The 26,444-nt window shown below is 35.9% G+C and overlaps 1 protein-coding gene across 1 annotated transcript in view; it reads left to right on the forward strand.

Annotated features, from left to right (window-relative positions):
• Positions 1-7,042: 7,042 nt before the first annotated feature.
• Positions 7,043-26,444, forward strand: part of LOC145669212 (uncharacterized) — a 213,228-nt gene continuing 193,826 nt past the window's right edge. Inside the window, exon 1 of the mRNA XM_081737539.1 lies at positions 7,043-7,272. Coding sequence (XP_081593665.1) covers positions 7,221-7,272 — 52 coding nt within the window. The 5' untranslated portion in view covers positions 7,043-7,220. The remainder of the gene's footprint in view (positions 7,273-26,444) is intronic.

Raw genomic sequence — 26,444 nt, forward strand, 5'->3', positions numbered from 1 at the left:
AAGCACACTAGCATACAGTTTTAACTTGAATTGCAGGATTTAATTTCATCTTTTTTCCCGGCCGACCTCCGATAACAATCAAATAGATTTCATTTTAGGAATCTCCTGGCCAGTCGCCTGTCAGGCACGTGATCTATCTTCCTCCAGAGTTGAGAATAAAGGGTGTTGCTAATGTACCCTAAAGGGGGGATTTTTACTTGTTTCTTCTTATATTTATTTTGTTATCGGCGAAAATTCTGCGAAACATAGTTTGACAAATAAAAAAGAGAGAAAAGATAGAAACGAAAAGATAGGCATGACAAAATTGAATCTAGATGCAAGCCTTGCACAGTTGGAAAGTTTATTATTTTTATTTTAAATTAAAATTTCAGTAAACGCAAAATTTTAAGACAGTTTTATGTAAAAAAAAAAAATTTAAAAACCATAGAAATATGTAATATTGGTCAAAATATGTAAAAATATGTAATATGAAACTTCAGTTGAAGCACCCTACAGGTGTGAATCACAAACATTTAAGGATTTGACGAACCTACATATGAAGGAAAAATATGTAATCACATACAAATCCGGACATTAATCATGAGTGACACCGTCGCTATTACCCTTTAATGCCTCGTCTTCACTACAACCGTCAATTGAGTCTTGTACAATATTTTTACGTTGGTAACTGGACATAGATCGGCGCTTGTTCAATGGCTCGGATTCTAAACCTTACAATAATGTACTTGGAACAGCATTCTTTCTCAGTTTGCGTGTAAATAATTCTCCTGGTATTAGCAAGAGGTGGATCTAGACGGTAAAAACGAAGGGGGGGGGGGCAGTCAGAACCCAGACTATGATAGGTTTTTTTTTTTTTTTTTTTTTTCATTCGCTCAGTCGCGTTACTCTTAGTCGGTTACCTAGAGCATTCGAAAACCGACGAGTTATCATCATTGCGAATGATTTCTATAGTAGTTTTGTTTTTTTTCTTTATTTCCATAAGTGAAAAAAAGAAAAAAAATAGGAAAATTTGGGAGGGAAAGGATAGGGAAGGAAAAGAGACCAAAAAAGGGAAAATTTACAAAAACGAAAAACAAACAAAAAAAAACTAAGAATTTAACAAATAAGTTTGAATCTAGATTGCTTGTTTTTTGTGTATTTCTGTGTGTGTGTTTGGTATCTGTGTTCTCTGCGTATTTATGTTTTTACCTATTGGCTGCTTCTTCTTTTTACCTTAGGCTTCTTCTTGTTTCTTGCAGGTTTTCCCTGTATGATTAGGTTTTTTTCACCCATATGTTTTATATATATATATTTAAATATATTTCTTTGGTATTCACCTATTTCTTTCACTGCACTAATGGTTTTCACCTGTGTTTCCACACTAACACTTGTGCACCAAAACTAATATTCTTAACACTACACTACACTGTATGCTTTTGCTGTCACTAACACTAATAATCACTGACACTTATTTTTCACCTATATGACTTTCTATTTATATATACTCGTATATATTTATATTTAACTTCACCTTGCACCACATGAATTTCTGGCTTAACTTAAGCTTTTAGTTTTTCAGCCTGTATGTTTTTCCATTTATTGTCTACTTTCTCTCTTCCACATACTAAAAATTTATCTTTTCATTTTACTCTAATACTGTATTCATTATGTATTTATTTCTTTTAACCGCTCATTTTGCGTTCCTTGGTATCTTGGCTGGTTCTTATAGACTGGGTCCGGGGTCCACTCGGAGCACTTAGTGTGGACCCCGGTCCGTTGTATCCCAGTGCTATCCTCACCAAATTCACCTGGCGCCCGAAACGGTAAATGCGGTGTTTTCCATTTTGTACTTTCTTGCCATTACCCTATTCCCTCCCGTGAACCCACCACCACTCTCCACTTCACGCACTCTTCTTCACACACTCTTGCACCGGAATTCCTCTTCCAGTCCCTTGGCTGGAGGTGCATACTTTCATTCAATTGTTCCCGGTGGGAGACACGGATTTCCTGTGTTTCCTCTCCTGGAGTCTTTTCTCCGGTCCAGGAACAAGTCTCACATTCGTTCATTTTCTTTCATCCATCACTTTAATTCTCTCCATTGTTTAAATTTCTTCTGTACATATTTCTTCTTATATCTGAGTATTCATTAGTTATTTTTTTCAATTTCTCACAATCTTCCTTACTAGTTAATATTTCTTGTAAAGTCTTGTTTCGAATATCCCTTCTTAGTATCACGTCATCTTCCATTGTTGGGCACCACATAATGTGGTGTTCTGGTGTGCCAATTTCTCCACATTCACAGCTTGGTGTTCGTTTGGATTTTATTTTATACAAGTAATCTTCATACGGTCCATGTCCTGTTAGGAAATGAATTATTCCGTAAGTGGGATTTAAATGTTTTATTTGTAGTCTATCTTTTATGTTTGGAAATATCTGATGTACTCTGTGAGCTCCTTCATACCGTTGCCAATCTTCATTCCAAATTGCTATCATATGATCTTCAATTTCTTTTTCGGTATTTAGTTCTTTATCAAATGTATTCCTGATTTTGTCTAGATTTCCTTTTCTTAACCAATAGTTCGCTGCCCTCTGCAGAGCTACAATATTCATGGGTTTTACTCCTAATATTATACTTAATGAGCTATGTGATGTTGATGAAAAAGCTCCACTTAATCTTATGAGTATGTTTCTTTGTGGTCTATTTAATCTATTCTTATATGTTTTATTCTCTAATGTTCTCCCAATCCAAACACTTGATGCATATGTTATTGCATCTGCTAAAATGGTTTCTTGGTACAAATTTATTATTTTCAATGGTAGTTTGTATTTGTTTCTAGCTATCGTAATTAATTTATTTGCTATGCTGTTCCCTCTAGTTGTTATATATTTAAAATGTGCATCAAAATTTAGTTTTTCATCTAATATTATTCCCAGATATCTTATCTTTTGTTCTCTTTTTATGTTTATATTATTTAGCTTTATTATTGGGTTTCGTTGTAACTTTGTTCCAAAAATTAGGTATTTAGTTTTGCTCGTTGATAGTTTCAGTTTACTATCTTTGCTCCACTTGTCTAATTGTTCTATTATTTTTGCAGTTTTAGATTCTAATTCTCTTCTGCTATTTCCACTTGCTGTTATTGCAATATCGTCGGCAAATGCAACAACTATGTCCACTTCCTGCATCTTGTTTAATACTTCCAAGCATGGTTGTAGCTCAATGTCCCATAAAGTTGGTCCCAGGATAGAACCTTGTGGGCAACCTTTCTCGGTCTCAATTTCTATGTCTCCTTCTTCGTTCGGTATTATGATTTTCCTGTTTAATAAGTAATTTCTTATTAAGTTTATTATGTATTTAGGCAAATTTAATTTTCTGATATTTTCTAGAAGAGAGGGAAACCAAAGATTGTCAAAAGCTCCTTCAATATCTATAAAGAGTGCTAAGACATATTTTCGTTCGTACCTTTTTTCCTTTATATTATCTACTAATCTATTTATGGCGTCTTCTGTTGATTTTCCAGTTCTAAAACCATATTGTAATTGATCATCCTTAACGTCTCTATATTTTTGTAACCTGTTTAGGATTATTCTTTCAAAAATTTTGGAAATGTTTTTAAGCAAGCAAATGGGTCTATAAGATCCAACTTCTGAGGCGTCCTTTTCTGGTCCTTTAGATAGGATACTTAACTTTGAAACTTTCCAGGAATCTGGGAAAAGTTGCTTCTTAAGTAACCAGTTAAATAGTCTAGCTAGATATGGTGTCCAAATATCTTTTGCCTTTTTGTATATTTCATTCTTTAGTCCATCTATTCCTGGTGCTTTTTTGTTTTTAAGTTTCTTCATTATCTTTTCCATCTCCTCATTTGTTACCAGATCTTCTTCGGGTACAGTATCAATGGTTTCCTCCATCATTTTGTTTCTTAACTCGATGTTACTTTCCGTATCTGTCTCCTTTATATCCTTTGGGAAGAACTTATTTGCTAATGCCGTTAATGTTTCCTCTCTGTTCGTAGTTAGCATTCCATCAGGTTTTTTAACTGTGCTCAATATTAGAGGGTTGACTTTTTGTGTAATTAGTTTGTAGGGTGTTCCCCATGGATCTGATTCTATATTCTTTTTAAGGAATAAATCCCAACTTTTCTTTTTTGCCTCTAATAGTTCTTCTTTGTATTCCCTTTTAGCAATTCTGTATTTTTCCAATCTCCTTTCCTTCAGAATGGGATGAAGTGTTGATTGGTAGCTTTTTCTTGCTGATGTTGCTATTCGTTTCAACCTCTGGAGTTTGGGGTTCCAAAAGTCTTCGTATTTCTTAATTTCCTTATTTGTTGGGGTAGCATCTTTTAGTGCTTCTTTGGTTACTAACTCTATTTCCTGTATTATTTGTGTAACATTACTATCTTCTTCTATTTGTGGTAGCTTTAAATTATCTTTAAACTTATTCCAGTTTGTTTTCTTTATATTATATGTCTCTGCTACTTTGGTTGTTTGGTTTGCCTGAATCTCTATGGTTATAATTTCGTGATCACTTAGCGTGTTACTGTCTCCCAGATGCCAATTTTTTACTCTGTTTGCTAACTCAGTGGTTGCACATGATACATCTATGTGTGATTTTCCTCTGTTTCCTATAAAGGTTGGTCTATTTCCCACGTTTAAGATTTGCAGTCCATTTTGAATAATTAAATCTTCTACTAAGTCACCCTTGTCATCGTTTTCTTGTGCTCCCCACATTGTCGACTTTGCATTTGTGTCTGCCAACAGCAGAATACTATTATTACCTCTTTGTCCTATTATGTCCTGTATTTTGTTTACAAAATCTTGAGTTGGTAGGCGGTATTGAAAGTACGCATTAATTATCCAAAATTTAATTTTTTTCCATTTAATTTCCACTGTTGTTATCCAATTATCTGCATACTGAGTTAGCTTCAGTATTTCAATTTCCTTATTCATGATTACAGTCACAGCTTTTGGCTCTTCTCCTCCATAGATGATCCTACTTCCCACAGGAAAGGTTGTTAATTTGCTATTTAGAAGATATGATAGGTATATCATGTTTGCTATAAACTTTCAAGAATATCTAAATAATAGCTTAAATTATTTCTGTCACTCAAAAAAGCTGGGGGCGTAGGGCCCCCAGGCCCCAGCCTGGATCCGCCACTGGCATTAACTTTTCTTAGAGTAATCCTGACTGCTCGAAATCGGACTCTTTATGATGTTTGGAACACGTGTGTTTTTATTTGGCACATCTTTTTCCTATTGATTTTCTTGAGCCATAATTTATATCGATTTGGTGATTTTTCACGACTTGGAAACGTAAAAAATATACTTTATGTCCTCAGTCTTAATCGTACGAGAATTACAACCGAAAACACAGCATGTGTTAGGCATTTCTACTTCACTTCGCAGGCACTGCACGCTCAGTGTTAACACGTTTTCTACTTCATACCTGTTTCTTTCAGAAAAAAATGTTCCAAGGGGGGAGTACACTCAGCATTCAGAGAGGCACATTATTTTCACACAGTACTATTATATTTATTATATTATAGACTTATTATTTTGGTCTCCTCCGAGGGGCACTCTCAAAGCTTCGGGAACAGTGCTCCCCTAAAAACACGTATGGAAGAAACATTGCTTCGCGAAACACTACGTAATTACTGATCTCTCTCTTTACTCTTTTTTATGCTAATGTTCTAGGAAAGACAACTAACAAAAACGTCCCTCAAGAATTCAATACAAAGCAAGACTGCTAACAAATCCAAAACACAATCTATTAAATCCACTGTACTATTAAAGGTTATCAGCTGCGTACAAGGAAGTGGTTGCTGACTCACATTGAGTTCCTCGCGTAGCCCACGCGTGACGTCAGCACTTACTATTCATCAAAAACAAATACCTATAGAAGCTGAACGAGACGGCCTATGAAGGTATTAAAACAATACGGGTCTCTTATTTTTTGTTTCTCTTTCCAATGCACCAAACTTGTTTTTAACTCGAACTGCTCCTTTAAGAATATGTAACATTGAGCAAAACATGTAAAAAAAAAAAAAAAAAATGTAATATAAAACTTGACTATTACATCCCTACTTACATATTTCGTCAACATTTTCTTTTGGTTCCTCGCATGTACACTCATGTCCAAAATTATTGTCGCATGTCTATAAATGTGTTTTTCTAGGAATATAATTTGATAACGAATTCGCCTGGTATTTCTTATAATGTTAGTATGTGTGTAATTGGCAAAGACATGTATATGGCAAATTTCATGTCAAAAGAGCAGTAAATAAGAACAATTAAACGAAAATAAAATTTTCTTGTCAATTTAGCAACAATTTATTTTACTCATTATAATTTTCGTGTTTATAATTCTTTTCCTATGAAATTTACTACAAATATACATTTCCCGATTATATACATAGTATCAGTATTAAAAGTACCCCTGCAAAATCATTATCGAATTATATTCTTACAAGAATACAGTTATAGATATGCGACAATAATTTTGGACATGAGTGTGCATATAAACACTGGCGTCGTTAGCTTTTTAAATCTGGGGGAGGGGGTCGGGTGAATCAAAATCAAAATCCTCTTCCCGTCAAAAGTTATATATACAGTATATATATAAAATAGTATAGTTTCTTTAAATATACTTGACTAAAATCTGAGGGAATGCGTCTCCCCGACCCCTTGTTAATGATGCATGTGATGTAAAGGAAAAAAAATCTGTTTACATAGAAATTCCAGCTCTAGTTATTATAACTAGTAGTATTTAATAACATCTATAAATATCGAGAGAAAGACACGGATTGAAATACGTTATTCATGGCTTTCAATGTCATGAAATACCAAAGATTGAATATAAGACATAAAATGCACTATAGAATAGTATTCTTAACATGTTGTTAGTGCAATGAATTAAAATTCATATTGTTACGAATTGCTATCTCCGACTATATAAGGCGACGAAACGAATCGCATTACAGACAATAGATGTTGATGTCAAGTACCAAATGGGTAGTAACGAGGATCGTAAATGAAGCCTCACCACGATTTGCTGGCTTTAAGTCGTTCGAGGTGGCCACAGTTGTGTGAAACATCTGATTGTGTGCGCACGGAGCTGATGACAACTATCGTTGAAAGGTCAAAAAATAATTAGCAGTGATTCAAGTTCCTTTTCCTTTCTGGTTTTCTTCCTAAACTAAACAAAATATAATTTTTTTCGGGATTGTTTTCCTTGCCACAAAACGAGTATGTTCTGGTGTTTATTCCTTGTCTGGTTAGTTGCTGTATCTTGCTACACGCGTAAGTAACTACAATCTTAAGCTTTAGATTTTTTAGCATAGACTTAGTAAAGAAAGATGTGTTTTCTTCAAGTAAAACTTGGAAAAAGTTTTCTTAGAAAAACGAAAAAAAAAAAAGAAAATGCAAATAAATAAATAAATAAATGAAATAAAACGGAATCTGAATTTCCATGTCTAATTTTATTGATATTCAAGTTGAAAAATTGACACTGCATCTAGAGGAAAATATACTTTTCTCTCCAAACTGTACTATACTGTACTGTTTTTTCGAAATGTTTGAGGATTTAACTTTGTTTTTCTTAAACAACGACTACAACCAATATTTGCATTTAGGTACAGTAGCAGTGGCGTACTCAAGGGAGATTTCAGGATTTTAACCCTCTTTTCTTGAGCAAGATATTAAATAAACCTTATCAGCATATGTATACAAACACCTGAAATTATATTAAGTAGTCCCCCTCCCCCGTTGACGAATTTCTGCTTACGGTACTGTAAGCGAGGGATGTTACCTTCTCGCCTTATGAAACTGACTACAAAGAAGTTGTATTTGACTTCTAGAAGACCCCTTGAACCCCTTCCCTTAAATTTCTGTGTACGGTACTTGTACTTATAAATGTTGGAACACAGTTAACCCTTTCCAACCGGATTTTTTTTTCCTTTTAAAAATATGAAATTATTTTTATTTTTTTTAAAACATGGCATTACCTGTTAATTGATCAGGAGCACTTTTTTAACAAACAAGATGAAGTCTAAGAAGGAAATTGATGGATGCAACATTTGAGCATGGAATATTCGAATTAACACGCGCATATATTCATCATTCACTTGGGAAGAGCTAAGACTAATTTATTTTTCTTTTTAAGTTCTTTAAAAAAAATAAAATTTGTAATTTAACTTTTCACAATTATGCCATTGAGGCTAAACACTCGGTTAAAAGTGTAAAAGCGTTTTCAGACCAGCCATCGTGGGTGAGATTTTCCTAGGTTTTCCCCATTCATACCAAGCAAATGCCCAGTACCTAACATACAGGTCCCAGACCACTTTCCGCCCTCCCCCAATTCTTTCTTCCTTCCCTTTCCTTGGATAGCATGAAGGCCAAGGGACGTGATCCCTCATACGTGATGGACTAACATGGCCAAAGATGCTGAAAGCCCAGAAATCTAATTCCTAATCCTAATCCTAACGCTTTAGGATATAAAGGAGATGGATGGTTAATGAAAGTGAATGATTATGAAATAAGTACTGGAGTGAGAATGTGGAAGTAAACGGGAGAAGCCCGAGAAAACCCACGGAGACGGTGTTGTCCACCACAAATTCGCATGGCGAGAGACTACATCAGTACCCTGTCCCACCAAAGGTAAACCAACGTGTTCCCAATTCTTTTAAAGAGTCTTTCTTGCTATAAAGTGGTAATTATCATATAAGCAAATGGTGCCGGAGCAGTTGTATTTCCTCCCTTTTTGTCAAGGCAATTAGTCTTCAACATTTCCTGCCTAAGAAGCTGAATAAATAAATAAATATGGTGAGCGCAAATTCGACTCTTACTAACAAGGAACGGACATGAACGTGTCATCCGGGCATCCGAATCAAACTTAGTTCATTTGATAAAAATAACAAAGATATGGTCATGCACAAAAAATTAGATGCCATGGACAACGGAGTAAGCCCCTGGGTCCCATTAACCCTGTTAGTATAAAGAAAATCATAGACTCGCAGTGAAATAGCTATTCCATCAACACTGTTCATTGGAAAGTCATGGTTTATAGTTCATTCTCTTCAGCATGAAACAAGCTTCCAGATGTGCTATGTATTGGGACCCATAACGTACTTGAACAGAGAAAATTGGGAGAATGTCAGGAAAATTCCCTCCAGAGAAAGTGTGTATTGGTATTCAAGCTTTTCCCTCATATCTATTCCGTTTATCAATACAAGACGTTGGTACACACATTTTTTATCCCCTTTAGTATTTGTCGAGATACATTTGGATTGTGTGCTTTTACCCGGGGCCACTCCAGAGGGGTTCAAAGTTGATGGGAGGGATTTCTGGAGGGAATTTTCCTGACATTCTCCCAATTTTCTCTGTTCAAGTACGTTATGGTTCCCAATACATAGCACATCTGGAAAGCTTGTTTCATGCTGAAGAGAATGAACTATAAACCATGACTTTCCAATGAACAGTGTTGATGCAATAGCTATTTCACTGCGAGTCTACGATTTTTTTTATACTAACAGGGTTAATGGGACCCAGGGACTTACTCTGTTGTCCATGGCATCTAATTTTTTGTACATAATCATATCTTTGTTATGTTTACCGAATGGACTAAGTTTGATTCAGATGTCCGGATGACACTTTCATGTCCGTTCCTTGTAAGAGTCCAACCTAATTGAAACTCAATAAGTGATTTCTTCACCTCCAGTGCTTAGGATCCCTGGTTCGATCCCAGCTCGCGCCGTGTTTACTTTGTAGTGGACAAACACCGTGCTCGTGGGTTTTCTCGGGGTTCTCTCGTTTCCTCCCACTTTCTTCATTCCACCATTTCATTCATTTCTCATCTTCATCGTCTCCTTTAGCCTCACCGGCATAACCGTGGGATGTAAAACTCAAAGATTTCAATTCATTTTCAATAAGTGATTTAAACGCATTTTGAATTGTAGGTTTTATCCTAGTATAAGGGCATAAAGCAAAGTAACAAATTCTCAAAATCAAATATTTAACATGTTAAATGAAATTTGCATGAAGAAACAGATTAACTTGAAAATTATGAGAATGAAGAAGGTTTGTTAGCTTTTGTATTGAAAACCTTGTTCCAACGCACCTAAATGTATCTTCGGTTGTGCGTAATCTGAATCGAGGATATTAAGAGAAATTTCAAGGAAAAATTATGGAACATATGAAATAAATATAAATGTAAAGACGGTTTTGAGTGGGGTTACCCTCAAGCTACTGCAGGCCTCGATGAGAGGCCAATATTTAACTTAGTATTTTATTATACAAGACAAAAATTTACAAAAGCTATTAAAACAATCAGAAATGCGGGAATCTAACAAAATAGCAAAAAAGTAAGTAGGGAAAAGTGGCACAAATATAAAATATTGAAGAAAACCGTGAAAATGAGAACAATTTTTGGATATTATGAGAAAAAATTGGTTAGAATACTACTTCGGAAGAAACGTATTCCAAAGGATATAATAGAAACTATAACGAATGAAAGAGCGGATTAAAAATATTTTAATTATTTTACTTATTAACAATTCCAAATGTAGAATTGAAGCCATTGTACATTGTGAAGCTGTGAAAAATTAATAATGAGAAACGGGAATTAATTTGGGAAAGTAAGTAGCCTGGAGATCTATGTACTGTAAGTACCTTGCCAACATTTACCTTGTGGAACAGGAGAACGTTGTTAATTTATCAATCATTTAATAATAATATATTCTACAGTGATCCATCGTAACTTGCTTAAAAATATTACAATCTAGCAAATTCTTCGTATTACACTGATGCATTTATCCCAAAATTATAATAAGTGTCTGAAAATAGGGCTCTCTTCACTGTGAGTGCTAATGTTTAAGATTAATTAAAATATTATATTTAACATGTATTTATATTGCACTAGTTGAAGCCTATTATTATGATATGTAACTATGAAAAATGTTCTCATACAAGCGTGTGCATTATTATTGTTCCAAATCAAAAGAAGAGTTTACATGATGCACTAATATCGACATTATTTCTTAGACAAATTTGCCTTTCACTTTAACACATTTGGAATCATAAATGAACCAATTTTGAAACAATAACATCCAAACATTCTTTTAAAATTTAAACAAAGTTATTTACTACAAGCATGTTGAATTTCAGACATTATGACCGTTTTTAGCAAGAAACTACATAATTTCATTCTAATAAATCAACCTATACTTACAAGCAGTGGCGTATTTACGATTTTCTTTCGGGGGGGGCTTTGCTAACTTTCGGGGAGGGCTTTGCCCGAAAATGTGAAAATTCTGCAAGATATTTCATATACTTTACTATAGTAAGTAAGATTTCGGGGGGGGGGTTAAGCCCGGAAGCCCCCCCCCCTAAATACGCCACTGCTTACAAGTATGTAAAGTATGTAGGAAATGAAAAAGTTTTTGTCCAAATTCATCGTACATAAACACTATTAAGATGTTCATATACAGACTTGAATGGAATCCGATCCGTATCTTACTTCAGCGAAAAATTAAAGCCAGAATTTCTTGAATCATAGGAAAGGAATATCTTAAGAGATTTTCATTTCAATGGAATTGTTACAAAGATATGTTCTACACTATATATCGTGTATTCGTACAAAGCTAGTTAGTAGTCCCATTTTACGTCTTTCCATTTTCAGCTTGATTTATCAGATTATGGTAAGGTCGTTTAGGGTGGTCCCGATATTTGGTCCGACAATTCTAAGCTTGTAGTCCTGTACCTAACTTGATTTTCGAGGGAGACAAAGTTAGTACTCACAGGTGTCAGACTGTGTTGTAAGTTAAAAGAGAAACTTAACATTTCTATGATTATTTTCGAAATCAGATAGACAAGTTTAAGTCAGATGAGTTGTCTAAATACCTTTCTATAAGGTAGTGTCATGTAAAATACGGTTTAACGTAGCTAAGCGTCCACTTACTTGATAAGAGAGAAAGAAGGAAATAATGTACCATATGTAAGTTGGTGCTCTATAGCCTAGAGTATGGTGGGTGGTTATTCCTGTTTCAGTGGTTCTATATAAGGATATATTTAACTAACATTGGTCAGCTTATTTCGGTTTATTCGCGACAGTCAATGTTGGGGAGTTCCGACACTTCTGCAATTTTGCAATTCGTACAACGTATTATATTAGTATCAAAGCTAAACGGTTCAAATGAACTTATCAATGTTTTACATTTATAATTACGGCAGAATTGTACGTAATCAACGTAAAAACTGTTCAGTGCAGTTGGTCATTTCTTTGAAGCCCTTAAGGCTGTTCAAAACGAAATGCCACTAACAATTTCAGCTAGAGGGATTTGATGTGTCTAGAAATACGTTACGAAATAGAGTATTCAAAGTAGATAGGTTCATTAATAAGAAGTCCAAGGATTGCTCAACCATCTCAGAAAAGCAAGAGAAGGAGTTTGTAAAATTTGACGCCGTGGGATTTGGTCTCATTGTCACCGATTTACGTCGGGTAACTTTTTCCTATGCTGATAAAAACTAAATAGAACACCGTTTCAGCAAGTGGGAAATGGCTAGATACGATTGCATATATAACTTCTAAAGCCGGCATCTATCAGTGACTACACAGAAACCTATTCGCTAGAGCTAGAAAAGACATAGTAGAATCACTTTCTAAGACTTCTAAAGAGTGTTATGAAAAGAATAACTTGTGGCATAAATCAGGACACATTTTTAAGGTTTTCTAAAATTTTAATATATGAATGTGCTACTTACAAAAATGAAATGAAATCTTTAAGTTTTACGTTCCACGGTTATGCCGGTTAGGCTAAAGGAGACGGTGATGATGAGAGATGAGTGAAATGGTGGAATGAAGAAAGTGGCAGGAAACGGGAGAACCCCGAGAAAACCCACGAGCACTGTGTTTGTCCACCACAAAGTCCACACAGCGCGAGCTGGGATCGAACCAGGGACCCCTAGCGCCGGAAGTGAACGCTCTACCACTGAGCCACCGCGCCCCCCTTGTGCTACTTACATTTGTCACTTATATTTATACCTGTATTATTGAATTCTTTTAATTTTTTTAATTTCTATTTAAAAGAAGTATCGGAACTCCACATAGCAAGTATCGGAATGTCTCCCTCGATGTTGCGTATCTGTAGCGTTTGCGGGAAATTGAACAGATAACAATTACGTTCGAGATACGAAATTAGTATGTTTATGAGGACGAATGTATAAAGTATTGTAGTGTGTGTAATAATTTAGATGTAGATAAACTGAAGCTGTCTGAGGATGAAAATATGCTTAGCGTGTCGGGACTACCCCAAATTACCTTATAATAAATTTCAGTTCCAGCCAGTGAATTCATACACTTACCTAGATCACACACTGATACTGACAAAGTGATAATGTAAAATGAATTTAAGTCAGTATAATATTACTGTTGTCAACCTTGAAGTAAAATCTAGCTGATACCTTATTAGATATCCAACTAGTTTAAATCTTCGTCCATTCCACGGGGAGAATAGTTTATGGACAGTATTTGAACCCCTTCCTGCCCTTGGAAAACGCTTTTCAATGAAAGTGTAATACTAAAAATCCGTAAATATAATCTATCTTTGGTATAGATATTTTTGAATACCCCTACTCACTTGGGATACGCAATTTAATCAAAGTAACAGTATAAGAATTCAGCTCGATGTTGGTGCTAACTATAGTATAAAATTCATTACAAATGAGTCAGCTATTATCCCGGTGGCGAAAAACAGATAGAATATGCCCTCTTTCTCCTACTCGCTTAAAACACGAAACTTAAAAAAAAAAAAAAAAAAAAAAGCACTGGGCCGTGTGTCCGTTTATTTTTAGTGAGAAGTCTATATACTGAGTTTTCATGTTCGTAGTTTGAGGAACTCATAAGACTGCTTTCCTCATAAATTTTGATCTCCGCTATCCCCTTAAGAATTCGCTTTGGAATCAAAGTGACAGGATAATATCCTAGCTCGAAATGTGTGCTAGCTATGTTCCGAAATCCATTTCAAATTGTTTAGCTTCTTTCCCCGTGATGCAATCACAAACATTAGAGAATATGGCGCAAATATACATATTTATAAAATAACCCCCTTAAAATAGGAATTTTCAAAAACGATTGGATCCGTCTCCGTTTATTTGTAATGAACAGTTTATGTAATCTGACGGGCTCCCTTAAGACACACATTTTACTCAAATTGACATGGTAAACTCCCAATTCAAGGTGGGTGATAACTATATTCAAAAAAATATTTGAAATAGTTCCCATGGTTCGATCACCCACTAAATTTAGTTTCATTTTTATGTATTAGATTTGTCAATATTAAAAAAAAAAAAAAAAACTGTAATGTGCCATAACACTTTAAATCATAAATTTGGTAATAACAACGAGAATAATTAATCATACATTGCAGTATTCGTGCTTTAACTTGATCATTTTTAGTTTATAACTTATTTTAGTATTTCATTGTGCTGCGGTGAGCCGATGAATAACATATTCTGACCTATATACATATAAAAAGCAAAATTGAACATAAATCTCAGTTAAAACTGAAAGCATATATTTAATTAGAAATTATTTATATTTATTTATTTATTTATTTTAAAAAAAGAGTCGAATACAATTTGTGGTATTCGTATGGCTAATGGTTCACTTGCCATAGACAACTATTCATAGTAATTTCATAAATAATCTCTATATGGAATATGTAATAATAGAGCCTAGAAGTTTAGCTATGCTACTATGCATCCTGTGATATTTTCTCTTTACGATCTCTTTGTATTATTATTATTATTATTATTATTATTATTATTATTATTATTATTATTATTATTATTATTATTATAACCCTATGGCCACTGCAACCCGGAGGTTCAATGCTGCGTTCACAAAAGCTCTATATTGACTTCTATCCTTCGCCAACTGGATCCAATATCTATTTTGCATTCCTACTTCTGCGAGATCAATCTTAATATTATCCTCCCTTCTGCGCCTAGTTCTTTCTAATGGTTGATTTTCAATTGGATTTCCAGTTAAAACTATGAAAGTATTTTTACTTTCTTCCATTCCGACTACGTGATCTGCGCACCTGAGTCTTCTAGACTTGATGACCCTAACAATGTTTGGTAAACGGCATAAATTATGTAGTTTCTTCTTACGAAGTTTCCGCCATTCCCCATTCCCGCTCCCCTTGGATCCGAATACTCGTCGCAAGATGTTATTCTCAAGTACTTTCAATCTGACGTTCCATAAGTCAAAATACAAAAGAAAAATACTTTAGTACATAGAAAACTACTATTTCCCATACATATGATACCCTTTAATTCACACACCAAGAGATCTCAGTATACCCTGAAATTTTCTGGAACTGTGTTTCCTGCACCCCAGAGTGTAGGTAAGACGGTGTTTTACAAAGTGCATATAATAATAAGGATATGGGGGAGGGGGATAATTCTTACTGTTCGCAAAATCTCCGAAACTACTTGACGTATAAGGTTGAAGTACTCTTTGCCTCCTGGGCTGTAAATTAGATCTAATTCTTCGAAGAGGAGAAAAAGGTTTTATTTTTATTTATTTATTTTGGTGATTATCAGGTCTAGAAAACGTATAGACACAGAGCCTTGAAATTTTGTGTAAATGTAATTGCATTTGCAAATTATGAACTCTAAAGAGGGGACGAAGGTTTATGAGTTTCTTTCGTTGTTTACCACATCTTCAAGTCCGTTAGGCGTAGAAACTTGAAGTTTTGTGTAAATTTTCTTCATTAGTGGAGGTGATGAAAAGGAGGTCGATATTCACCAAATTTCTGAAATTATTGCGCGCATGAATTTGGGAGTTTGTATAAATCTCATTGAATCCTAGGCTTAGCAAAAGATGAATTGTTATGAAATGAAAAACCTTCGGAGAAAACGATGCCCCTTGAAAGAACTTTATATTTATTGCTCTTCAGATCCACGGAAACTACCCGGCGTAGAAAGCTGAAATTTAGTACAAATATTATCCACGACTCCTAGGCTGAAGATAAGACGGAGGTTTATGAATTACAAATCGTAGGCGGAGAAAACAGAGCTTCATTTGTGTGTGTTTGTTCATCATGTATTCATCTCTAAGTATGGTGGATGTTGGAATTTGAAAGTTTGTACAAATGTTCCTTATGAACTCATGTACTAGACTGAGACTAGAGAGCTTTACGAAATGCGGTTCCTAAGGAGGAGAACACGAACTTGGACGTTTTTACATCTTCTACCAGATCTCCGAAACTGGTGGAAATAGCAGAAATTTTATACAAATAGTGTTACTACAGATAAGACGGAACTTTGCCAAGTGCGATGCATAAGGTAAAGAAGGGGTCTTGAATGTTTTCTTGCTGTTCACCAGATCTCCGAAATTAACCAGCGTAGAAACTTGAAAATGAGTAACCTCCTTGCACACTAGGCTGTAAATAAGGCAGAATTAGAATCTAAAAATTTACAATAAATATTTTCCGTATACCCTTGACTAAAGAGAAGGTGGAGGTTTAGATAATGGGACCTTTAATGGGGGAACGAAAGCTTGGATGTTGTTTTATCGTTCACCAGATTTCCGAAACTGTTCGGAGTAGAATCTTCAAATAATACATAACTATACTCTTTGCGTTCTTAGCTGGATTTAAGACGAAATTTTGCAAAAAGTGGTCCCTAAGGGAAAAGGAAGCTTAAATATTTTCTATTGTCTTGCATATCTCCAAAATTATCAGAAGTACAACCTTGATATTTTGTATATACTCTATACCAGAGATCTCCAAACTCTTTAGTCTAGGGCCAGGCTGACTTCTTCCCAAAGTTCCAAGGGTCAAGACTTCACGATTTTGTTGTATGGGCAGATTCTCTATTTTATAACATCCTTGGTGAACATACTATAATTCCAGCGCTATCTTATGGGCAGCGGCAGAGTTGCGCAAAATGTTAATTATGCTTTGTTAGTCGAAGTATAGAGCGCCAAGTAGAAAAACTAGAACATGATCTGGTAAAGTTCTCCTACGTGTTCGCTTGTCTGCAAGATTTGAATACCTTGAAGTATTTTCGAATATATTCTACGCACTGAGAACGCATGGTATAAATACAGGATAGTACCGAGAGTTGGACAATTTCAAAATTTGAGTTCGAAGCGACAAGTGCGATATGGAAAAGCGAAATAAAGTGCGACTAGTGTGTTTCGTGACTATAGTTTCCTAGTGAAAATTCAGTGTATTTAATGGTGAATAGATAAGACTAAAGCATTCTACCTATGTAGCTATTTACTCAGAACCCCGGCTTGTAATAGCATTAATTACCATTATTTTGATTTGAATTTTGTGTGATTTGTATAAATATGGAAAAGAAATGAAAGATAGGTAGCGAATAATAACATATGATATCAATATTTCGTGATTGACTCAAGTAATACGAATAAGGCAATATGTGTGATTTGCAACGAAATAATATCAGTCCTCAAAGAATACAATGCAAAACATCATCATGAGACTAAACTTTCTCAGAATTACTTCAAATTTACAGAAAGCCTACTGTTAGAAAAATATGAACCTTTGAAGAGAGGGTTGAAATATCAGCAATTGTTGTTTAAGAAAGTTAATGCTGAACAGGAGGAAGTAGCAACTCGTGCTAGTTTCCGCGTGGCTCATTCAATAGCAAAGCGAAAATGTGAGAAACCAGTTACTGACGACTGATTAATCACGGATTGTATGATAGCAGCAGTAGAAGAAATTTGTCCAGAAAGAAGCTAATTTATTCAAAAACATCAGTTTGTCAGCAAACACTGTGGCTCAAAAGTAAATGATATTGCAGAAAACATTATATTAACTCAATTGTCTAACAAAGAAAGGACACTTCAAATGGTTTTCCTTGGTCCTGGATGAGTCAACACATGATTCAGGTGCCGCTCAGGTGATACTTTTTAATTCGAAGGATAGATAAAAATTACGAAGTGTTGAAAAACTTCTTGACGTTCATAGCATTCATGGCACGACCACTGCAGAAGATATTTTTAGAGGAGTTTAAAATGTTAAGAAAAATAATCTTGAATAAAAAAAAAGTATATCATACTGATGGTGGCAGAAACATGTGTGGAAAAATAAAGGTGTCGTTTCTCTCGTATCAAAGATTGTAGAAAATGACGATAGTACTAAATCATTAATCGTACATTACATTATTCATTAACAGTCTTTGTACGGAAAATGATTGAATAAGTCTGAAGTTTTAAGGCCAGTCATATCAGTTGCTAATTATATCAGATCACATGCGATCACTCATCGTCAATTCCGCGAGTTTACTGAAGAGATCGGATAAAATGATTTACCGTATTACACTGCAGTACGCTAGCATAGCTGCCGAAAGGTTCTAACGCGATTTTTTGAGCTCCGGACAATTTGGAGATTTCGAAAAGGAGGTTTCGAAATAGATATATCCCAACAGCGAGCTTTGTTTTCCCTTCTTCTGTGAGAGAATCAAATATCATATTTCTGTTGTTCCACTCTAACCTGCGATCAGTGCAAATAGGGTTGTTATTAGGAGTTTTATTTTGCAGATACTGTACTAATGTCTATCGAAAGATATGCGTGTGAAAGTAGGATAGTTTTTATCTTTTTTTATCACGTTAATTTAAGTTTCATCATGTGCTTAAAAAATACTAGAGTGAGATTCGGAATATGTAAAGTTTTATATTCTGTAGCCTATAAGGCATTTTTTTAAAATTTCTCATTTTATGCCTGCCTGAATATCAAATTTCTTTACTTTTAATCTGATCTTCAGTGCCTTGTCGTGGAAAATCAGGGCCCGGGGTGAGAGTATACGACGGCTCCCTGCTCCCCGTACATATGAGTGAGGACGACAGACCAGCCGCGAAGCGCCACCATGGTTGGCACGATATGGTTGCCCCCCCCCCCAATGGTACGGTACTGCTGATCTTGTAGATAAATATCGGTTGGGATGCAATTCTATCCCAACTTTTGGGGGAGCCTTGAATCCTCTTGGCTCTACTGATGAATAAGTGGCTAAAGCAATCAGAATGAACCCTTGCTTTTATATTATGTAATATATTAGCTAAACCTGCGCTCTTTACACAGCGCATCATTCATATATGAGCATGAGTCTCCTTGTTATTCCTCACATCTGTACATGTCCCTTTGCAGATACAAGTAAAAGAAGTCTTGGTAAAAATCGGCAAGAGATACCGTAAAGGGGAGATTTTTTCGATTACTTTTTCAATATTTCGTACCGTTTGCAAGATTTGAGCCTACTTCCGGTAGGAGTTTTAAATTCATGTATGATCTGTGTTTTCTTTCTTCTTGCATGTATTTATGTAATAAGCAAATGCATAAACTAAGAAACTCTATGGCCTATGGAAGCCGGAGGTTCAATGCCGCGTTCACAAAAAGTCTCCACTGACTTCTATCCTTAGCCAATTGGATCTAGTTTCTACTTTGTATTCCTATTTCTGCGAGATCCATCTTAATATTGTCCTCCCATCTGCTCCTAGGTCTTCCTAATGGTCGTTTTCCGGCTGGTCTTCCAGTTAAGATTTTGAAAGTGTTCGGTCTTTCTTCCATCCTGGCTACATGACCTGCCCACCTGAGCCTCCTAAATTTGATGACTCTTACAATGTTGGATAAACCGTATAAATAATGTAGTTCCTTGTTTTGGAGATTCCGCCATTACCTATTCTCGTTTCTCTTGGATCCGAATATTCATCTCAGGACCTTGTTCTCAAATACTTTTAATCTATGTTCTTCGTTCCGAGTAAGAGACCATATTTCGCAACCATACAGAACAACAGGCATGATTATTGTTTTATACATTTTAGAATAAGCTAATACAATACACATACAATGAATTATAATGTCAGTGAGATATGGTGTTCATTGGGCAAAACACTTCAAACAATAAAGATTCAACTTAGACTGGAGAAATTGTTATCCTTCGGTTTTCATTATAATTTGACCATGAAACAAACGCCTGAGAGGTATGCAACTCTCATATACAATTATATGGTGTTGGAATGTATAATAGGTAGGATATAATGGTTTAGTTTTCTTTAAATGTCAACACTTCCAGTGTACCCGTAAAAATGTATTAAATAAATAATGGCCATGTTTTTTAAAATATTGAGTTAGAACTGGACAATCTACGCAAAATTTGCAACCAATCAGTGAAAACGTCATCTTTCTAGAGCCTGTAGTTTCCGAGATCTCGCTGTCGAAGGGTTTTGCCACAAACATATAAACGTCCACGAACGTATAGTTTAAAAAGCTCCAGAGATGGCAGCACAATTCATTTGCATTTATTTCGGAGAAGGCTTATTAAAATGCAAAGGTTTTGAACAATAATTTAAAAGGATAAACTTTGTGAAAAAGATCTCTTTAAGTAATTTATTTCAAGTACACCTTTTTAAAAAATATTTGTCTTTGTTATAAACGTGAAATCACAAATAACCGTAAATCAAAAGTTTGAGAGCTAAAGCTATAGGTAGGAGCTTTAGCTCTAGCTCATTCGCTTTAGCTCATTCGCTCTTAATTGTTATTGTAGCATTTTATAGATAGATGGTTATCATGTGAAGTTTAGTCACCAAGAGTTCACTGTGTAGTGTATTATACAATATTACTTCCGTTCCTTGTATAAATATTTGTATCACTAAACTGCTACGAGTCAGAAGAAGCGTATACCATAGCCATCATACCTATTTACAATTTATTTTATTACCCAGTTCCACGCATCTCGTCTGGTCTGTTGATTGATTAGAGATAAATTGTTTGTTGTGGAGGAACAATCAGCATTGAAAGAAATAGTTACACTTCGTGATTATCACTCTGCAGTATGATTAAGCACCATAATAAAGAATAATAGCTGCCTTATATACACACACATGATACTTAAATGTAACGTGCCTTATCATAGTTTGATGGCAGTTAATGAGGATGTCTGCATTTGGAAACATCCAACGCAGCTCAATGTCATTTGTGTGTAGAGTAATTGAAATAAGAGAAAAATCACTTTCTGTGCTAACTCATGAAGCTGTTGTCAATCTAAATACAATAAAATTTACTGTATGTGCCATCTATGTAATTTTGTGCTATGCTTAATTTATAGGATTACCATAAGTTTTTGGTACTTAAAAACGGAACACTTTGTTGGAAAGCAAATATTTCAAACCCGAATAATTCGGTAGTAGGTTAACTTTCATTCCTCTTTCATCGGTAGAAGCACAAGATCCTTTTTCATTTTGTTCCTACTCGGTATATCATAGTGATCGCAGCGAGTCGTGAAGCTTGACCTAGATCTAATAATTTCAGCATCCAATAGAACACGAGGGTGTGTCCCAGTCATCAACCAAGCCCCATCCATGAAATTTTGCCAGTGTTGTCTCTCGCGATATAAGGTGAACACAGGCCGGTAGCCAGCCCAAAAAGGTAGGGGGAGGGCGGCTGAAGTTAAGGGGGCCGATCCAACCATATTATAGTTCAATACCATATTTTAGTTCATTTGCAAGCCAACCGTGAAAATTTTAGGGGGGTCAGCAAAAATTTAGGGAGGCGGCCCCCTAGATCTCCTGGATACGGGCCTGGGTGAACATTCATTGTTGTTAGGATATACAATACCACCACAAATGAAATAAAATAGAAACTGGATCATTTCTCTTTATAGCGACAGTAGTGACACCATGCGACACAGCTGTAAAGCTTTTACCTCTACCAGAGTCGACAGCGACATACTCACTCTTTTGTCAATTAGTATATATGACCTGTTGCTGGTCTAGTGGCTAGCTCTTGCACCTTTGGTATACCGGTCCTAGGTTCGATTCCTGATGGGAGAAATTCAAAATTTGAACACATAACAATAGTTAAAATTCCACCTTAAACTGTACATCCACGTCTTATATAGCCTCGGTGTTGAAAATGGTTACTAAACTCCAAACATTGAACCAACCAACTGATCAGTAGGCTATATAGATCATCTGAATGGAGAATTAGTTGCTATTTTGAATTCACTGAAGTTCAGATTTGATCCTGTCCTACCCATTATCAAGTCGAGTCTACACGACTTTTGCACAAAAACTTTTCATTTAAAGTTTCAGGTAATCTAAAAGAAATAGAGTATTGTTTGAGTTTTCAGATACTTTGCTTTATATTTTGGTCTTCTTCGTATAATCCAAACCTGAGTATATGTAGCCCCTAACCACCATACAAGTTAGATTTCAGTCGAGGCCAGGTTTTCTTCTAGAAAATTTTGTCCAGGACGAGAGGGTGGGGAATCAAAATGTGATGGGCAGTGGCAACATGTTTTAATTTCTTTGGAGAACAAACAGAGGGACAGATAATATATTCGGGGGGGGGGGAGGCTATTGTTTTGAATGCCGAGATGGAAAGTTTTATATCACACAATTTACATTAAAATACAGGATATTTGGGGCAGACGTAACAACTGAGGGAAACTCACTCTTTTGTTCCTCCACTGACATCGTTACTCGCAATGGGGGTGCGCTGAGACATTATTTGTTAATGGACAACCCCTTCCGCAATTTAATTTATTTTCGGTTCGAGGTAATTGACCAACTTCGAAGGAGTGGGAAACAACCCTCTCGTAACACGTCGATGGAAGAAACACTGATCGAGAAACTGGCAATGGTTTGATGAAATACGTACAGTAATTTTAAACTTCCGTAACTAAAAGCAATATTTAAGTATGGGAATTTTTGTAGAGTGATTCTAACCGTCCTCCGTCCACCCATCTCCCTGTTTACAGATATCAAATGAGAAACGGGAAGTACAAGTAATAGCGAGATTATTTTTAAAATATGGCTTCAGGGCCCCAAAAATATGTTTCATCTCTGCCATTATTGAAACCGAAAGTGGAATTTATCCAACTTCCTCACAGAGTTCAAACCACTCAACAAGTCTTGAACAAATTCTGTTCGGTGATACTGAGCAGTGATGCCAAGGAATAAAGGTGGATAGATTTAGAATTGCAGACGCCACTGAGGAATGAGCACCAATAAAACATTTCCTACCATAGAACTTAATATCGTAAAAACACACAGAACCAATGTCATTAATGAAAAAAAAAAAAAAAAGAAAACAGTTTCAAAACATTGGTATCCAAGATTCAGCAATAGCAGATGACTGGATTGGTCTTAGAAAGAAAATCGGAAAGCGAGAAGCCAGACTTACACTTAGGGATGGGCACGAGACGAGACGAGACACAATTTTCCTGACAAAATTCGAGTCGAGTGTCTCATTTTCGAGACGAGACACCTCAAATCTTGTCTCGTGGCGCACTCCTACTTACATTAACAATCCAAGTGGGAAAAGTAACTAGTAGCGTTTGTGGACTCGAAGAAAGCTCTTAATAATGTATAATAGAACAAAATGTTGGAGATTCTGAAGGAACCAGGGGTAAAGTATAAGAAACGAAGAATATATATAACCTGTACAAAAGACAAAATGCAAGAACCGAGGTAGATTGGAAGAGAAAAAGATTCTTTTTTTAATTTTCGGCTTGAGGGACTGGTGGGGGGTCTAAATGTATGCATAAAAGAAGAGGATAAATACCAGGTACGATGGATATTAGTTTTAAATCCTAATTTTCGGAGTCGCTAAGATGACACTTTAGCGTCTAAATTCAAATTTAGCCCCCATCGTTATAGAAGGTGAGATGAAAAATAACATGTACAAAATTACCAATATTAATGTTGAGCCATATTTTCTGAATCCCTAAGCTGATTGATGACAGTTTCGATGACATTTAAATTCGTTTAGGCAAGAAAGGACATGTCTGTTGGCCCGGAAATTCTTCTATTTATTTATTTATTTATTTTTTATTTCACATTGATGGAGGTAACTCCGAAGACGTTGCTTTTCCTTATTTCCTTATTTAATTTATTTCTTTACTTTCAACTCGTGTGAAGAACGAGCATTTCAAATAGTGTAATATAATACTAAAGAAATCTTGTTAAATTGAGAAATCGAAACGCAATAGGAAAATGAAACGAAATATTTCTGATGCATTGTAATTAACTGATTTTTATGGATGTAAAGCAAATAATTCTCTTAGTGTTGGATGTAAATGTAAGAACTATATTAAAGGCGAAGTGAAACGAATGAACAAGGGAACAGCTAGTAAGAGTTCGTGCAATTACAAGAGTTAACTACATGATACAATCAGATTGGTAATCACTGGTATTGTAAAGCAATCAGGTTTGACGGCTTATTGCTCTAATGTATTATTCATTGTTAGTATATGCGTTGAGGGAAAGGCCAATTCGCAGTATTTGGAGGTAGTTTTGTTCGTAATTGCGTCTTCCTCAAGAAACAAGAGACCATAATCTATTCCAACTCTCGATGAATCTCGTTATGCATTTTAAACTTCTATATTGTACAACCTCTGTCCAAAATGTTTGGTGAATGTGTATTTCGAATGGATTTTTGTCTTATTTGAAACAGCAGTTATTGTCCTTCAAAGTAATGCCCGTTGCTGGTAATGTACTTCTGGGGACGGCTGTACGAGTCTAGGAAACTCTTGGCGTTCTTGTTTTCAGAAATGGACTTCAGCCGGGTCATAACATTACATTGGATGTCCGAACACCTCTGGCCCTTGAGGGTTGATTTCAATTTGGGTACAAGAAAAAGTCCGCAGGAGACAAGTCTGGGGAATAGTTTTGAGTGATTAAGTGACACAAGTTCCCTGTTAACCAGGAACTGCCGCACCAGAAATATAGTTTGTGACCGGGCATTGTCGTGGAGGAGGGTCCTCCTGCTTGGCGCACCCGCTTGATTCATTGCAGCAGACGTTTCAGTATTTCCATGTGCATAGATGTATTTAACATAATGCCCTTAAGGAGGAAATCTTTATGGATGAGACCCTTAGACTCGAAGAACACCACGAGCATTGTCTTGATGCAGGATATCTCACGTCGCATCTTTTTAATTTTCATTGTCCCTGGATCTCGCCACTTCATACTTTGTCACATGCCTTCGAGGTCGTACCTCAGCAACCAGGTCTCTTCGCCCGCGACGATGATTTTTAGGAAATTTGGGTCTCGATCCGCCATGTCGATGAGGTCTCAACAGGGTTCAAGCCAGGTTGCATTTGTTCCGGCATCAAAGTGAGGGGCACGAGTCGGTAGCAAAGCTTGCGTTTAGTAAAATCTTGGGACACTATGAAATGAACCGTCTCACGACCAATTCCCACTTTCTCCGCTTTCGTTCGCATTGTCACACGACGATCCTAGGCCCAAAGTTCCTTTACTTTCAATACGTTGTGCGGGGTGTGTGCTGTTGCAGGCTGGCCAATTTGGGGGCGTTTCCCAGAGTCTACCGCCCTTCTCGAAAACGTTTAAACCGTTTATAAACACACTTCAAGGTAATAGTACGTTCTTCGTAAACTGTTTTCAGCATTTCATAAATTGCTTTCGTTGATTTTCCAAGTTTGAAACAGTACCGCATATTCGTTTGCTGTTCCATTTTTGTATCCATTTTTGGATTCGATCGCGCGTATTACACCTTCATTCTACAATGTGCAGTTTACTAACGATAAGCACACTCGCAGCACCTTCGCTCGGGAACTTGTTCAGACATATCTTGTCCTATCCGGCGCGGGATGCGGCGATGGCGCACACTTACGACCGTGAACTGTATAACACTGTTCACCGAACTTTCTGGACAGAGGTTGAATGTCCATCACTGAGATATTTTAGTGGAAATCAGATACTGTTAAAAGAAATGTTTATTTGTGGTACGTGATGTTGTGAACTATCAAACATCTGACAGTTGCTTTACCGATGAGGGTTTACAACAGATGCTTCCACCCACAGATTAGGAAGTTTTTGGAATTTTGAAGGAATCATAATGAAGCATATCCACACCAATAAACCAACTTTTCTGAAATTTTGTGTGAGACAAATTATTCAGTAGTTTGGAGCAGTACCCGAAAAATTGCTGTTTTCGATTTTAGTTCTGCAGTAAATTACCCTTGTATTTTGCTGTAGGAGAAAAATTCTAAAATTTCTTGGAATTCTTATTAAAGGAATAATTTAAAATGTACTCTTCATAGTCCACCGAGTGACTTCTAAGCCTGTCTACACAACTGTGAATAGATTGAGGAAGTCAGAAAACCAAATATTTCGCATGCACAGTTTATGAAATGTGTAAATCTTTAGCTTATTAACTTTTCCCCCATAAAAATTAACTACTGTTGACCGACCTTCGAAAATAAAAAAAACAAACCTCCGACCCTCACCTGCAAAGCAACACTTTTTGAGGTTTTCCAAGGAAAATGACATGCTACGATTGTATGATTGTTAATGCAGAGGTGCCCACAAGGGGGGGCTATGACGGAAATTGCGTCATTGAAATATTTCGGGGGGGGGGTTAAAATCTATATAAATATGTTTAATGGAGTGTAAAAATTAATCGAAAAGATTTTTTTTTCATGGAAGA

Source organism: Thermobia domestica, chromosome 13 (assembly GCF_964235325.1).
Source record: "Thermobia domestica chromosome 13, izTheDome1.hap1.1, whole genome shotgun sequence".
In the NCBI taxonomy this organism is placed as follows: domain Eukaryota; kingdom Metazoa; phylum Arthropoda; class Insecta; order Zygentoma; family Lepismatidae; genus Thermobia; species Thermobia domestica.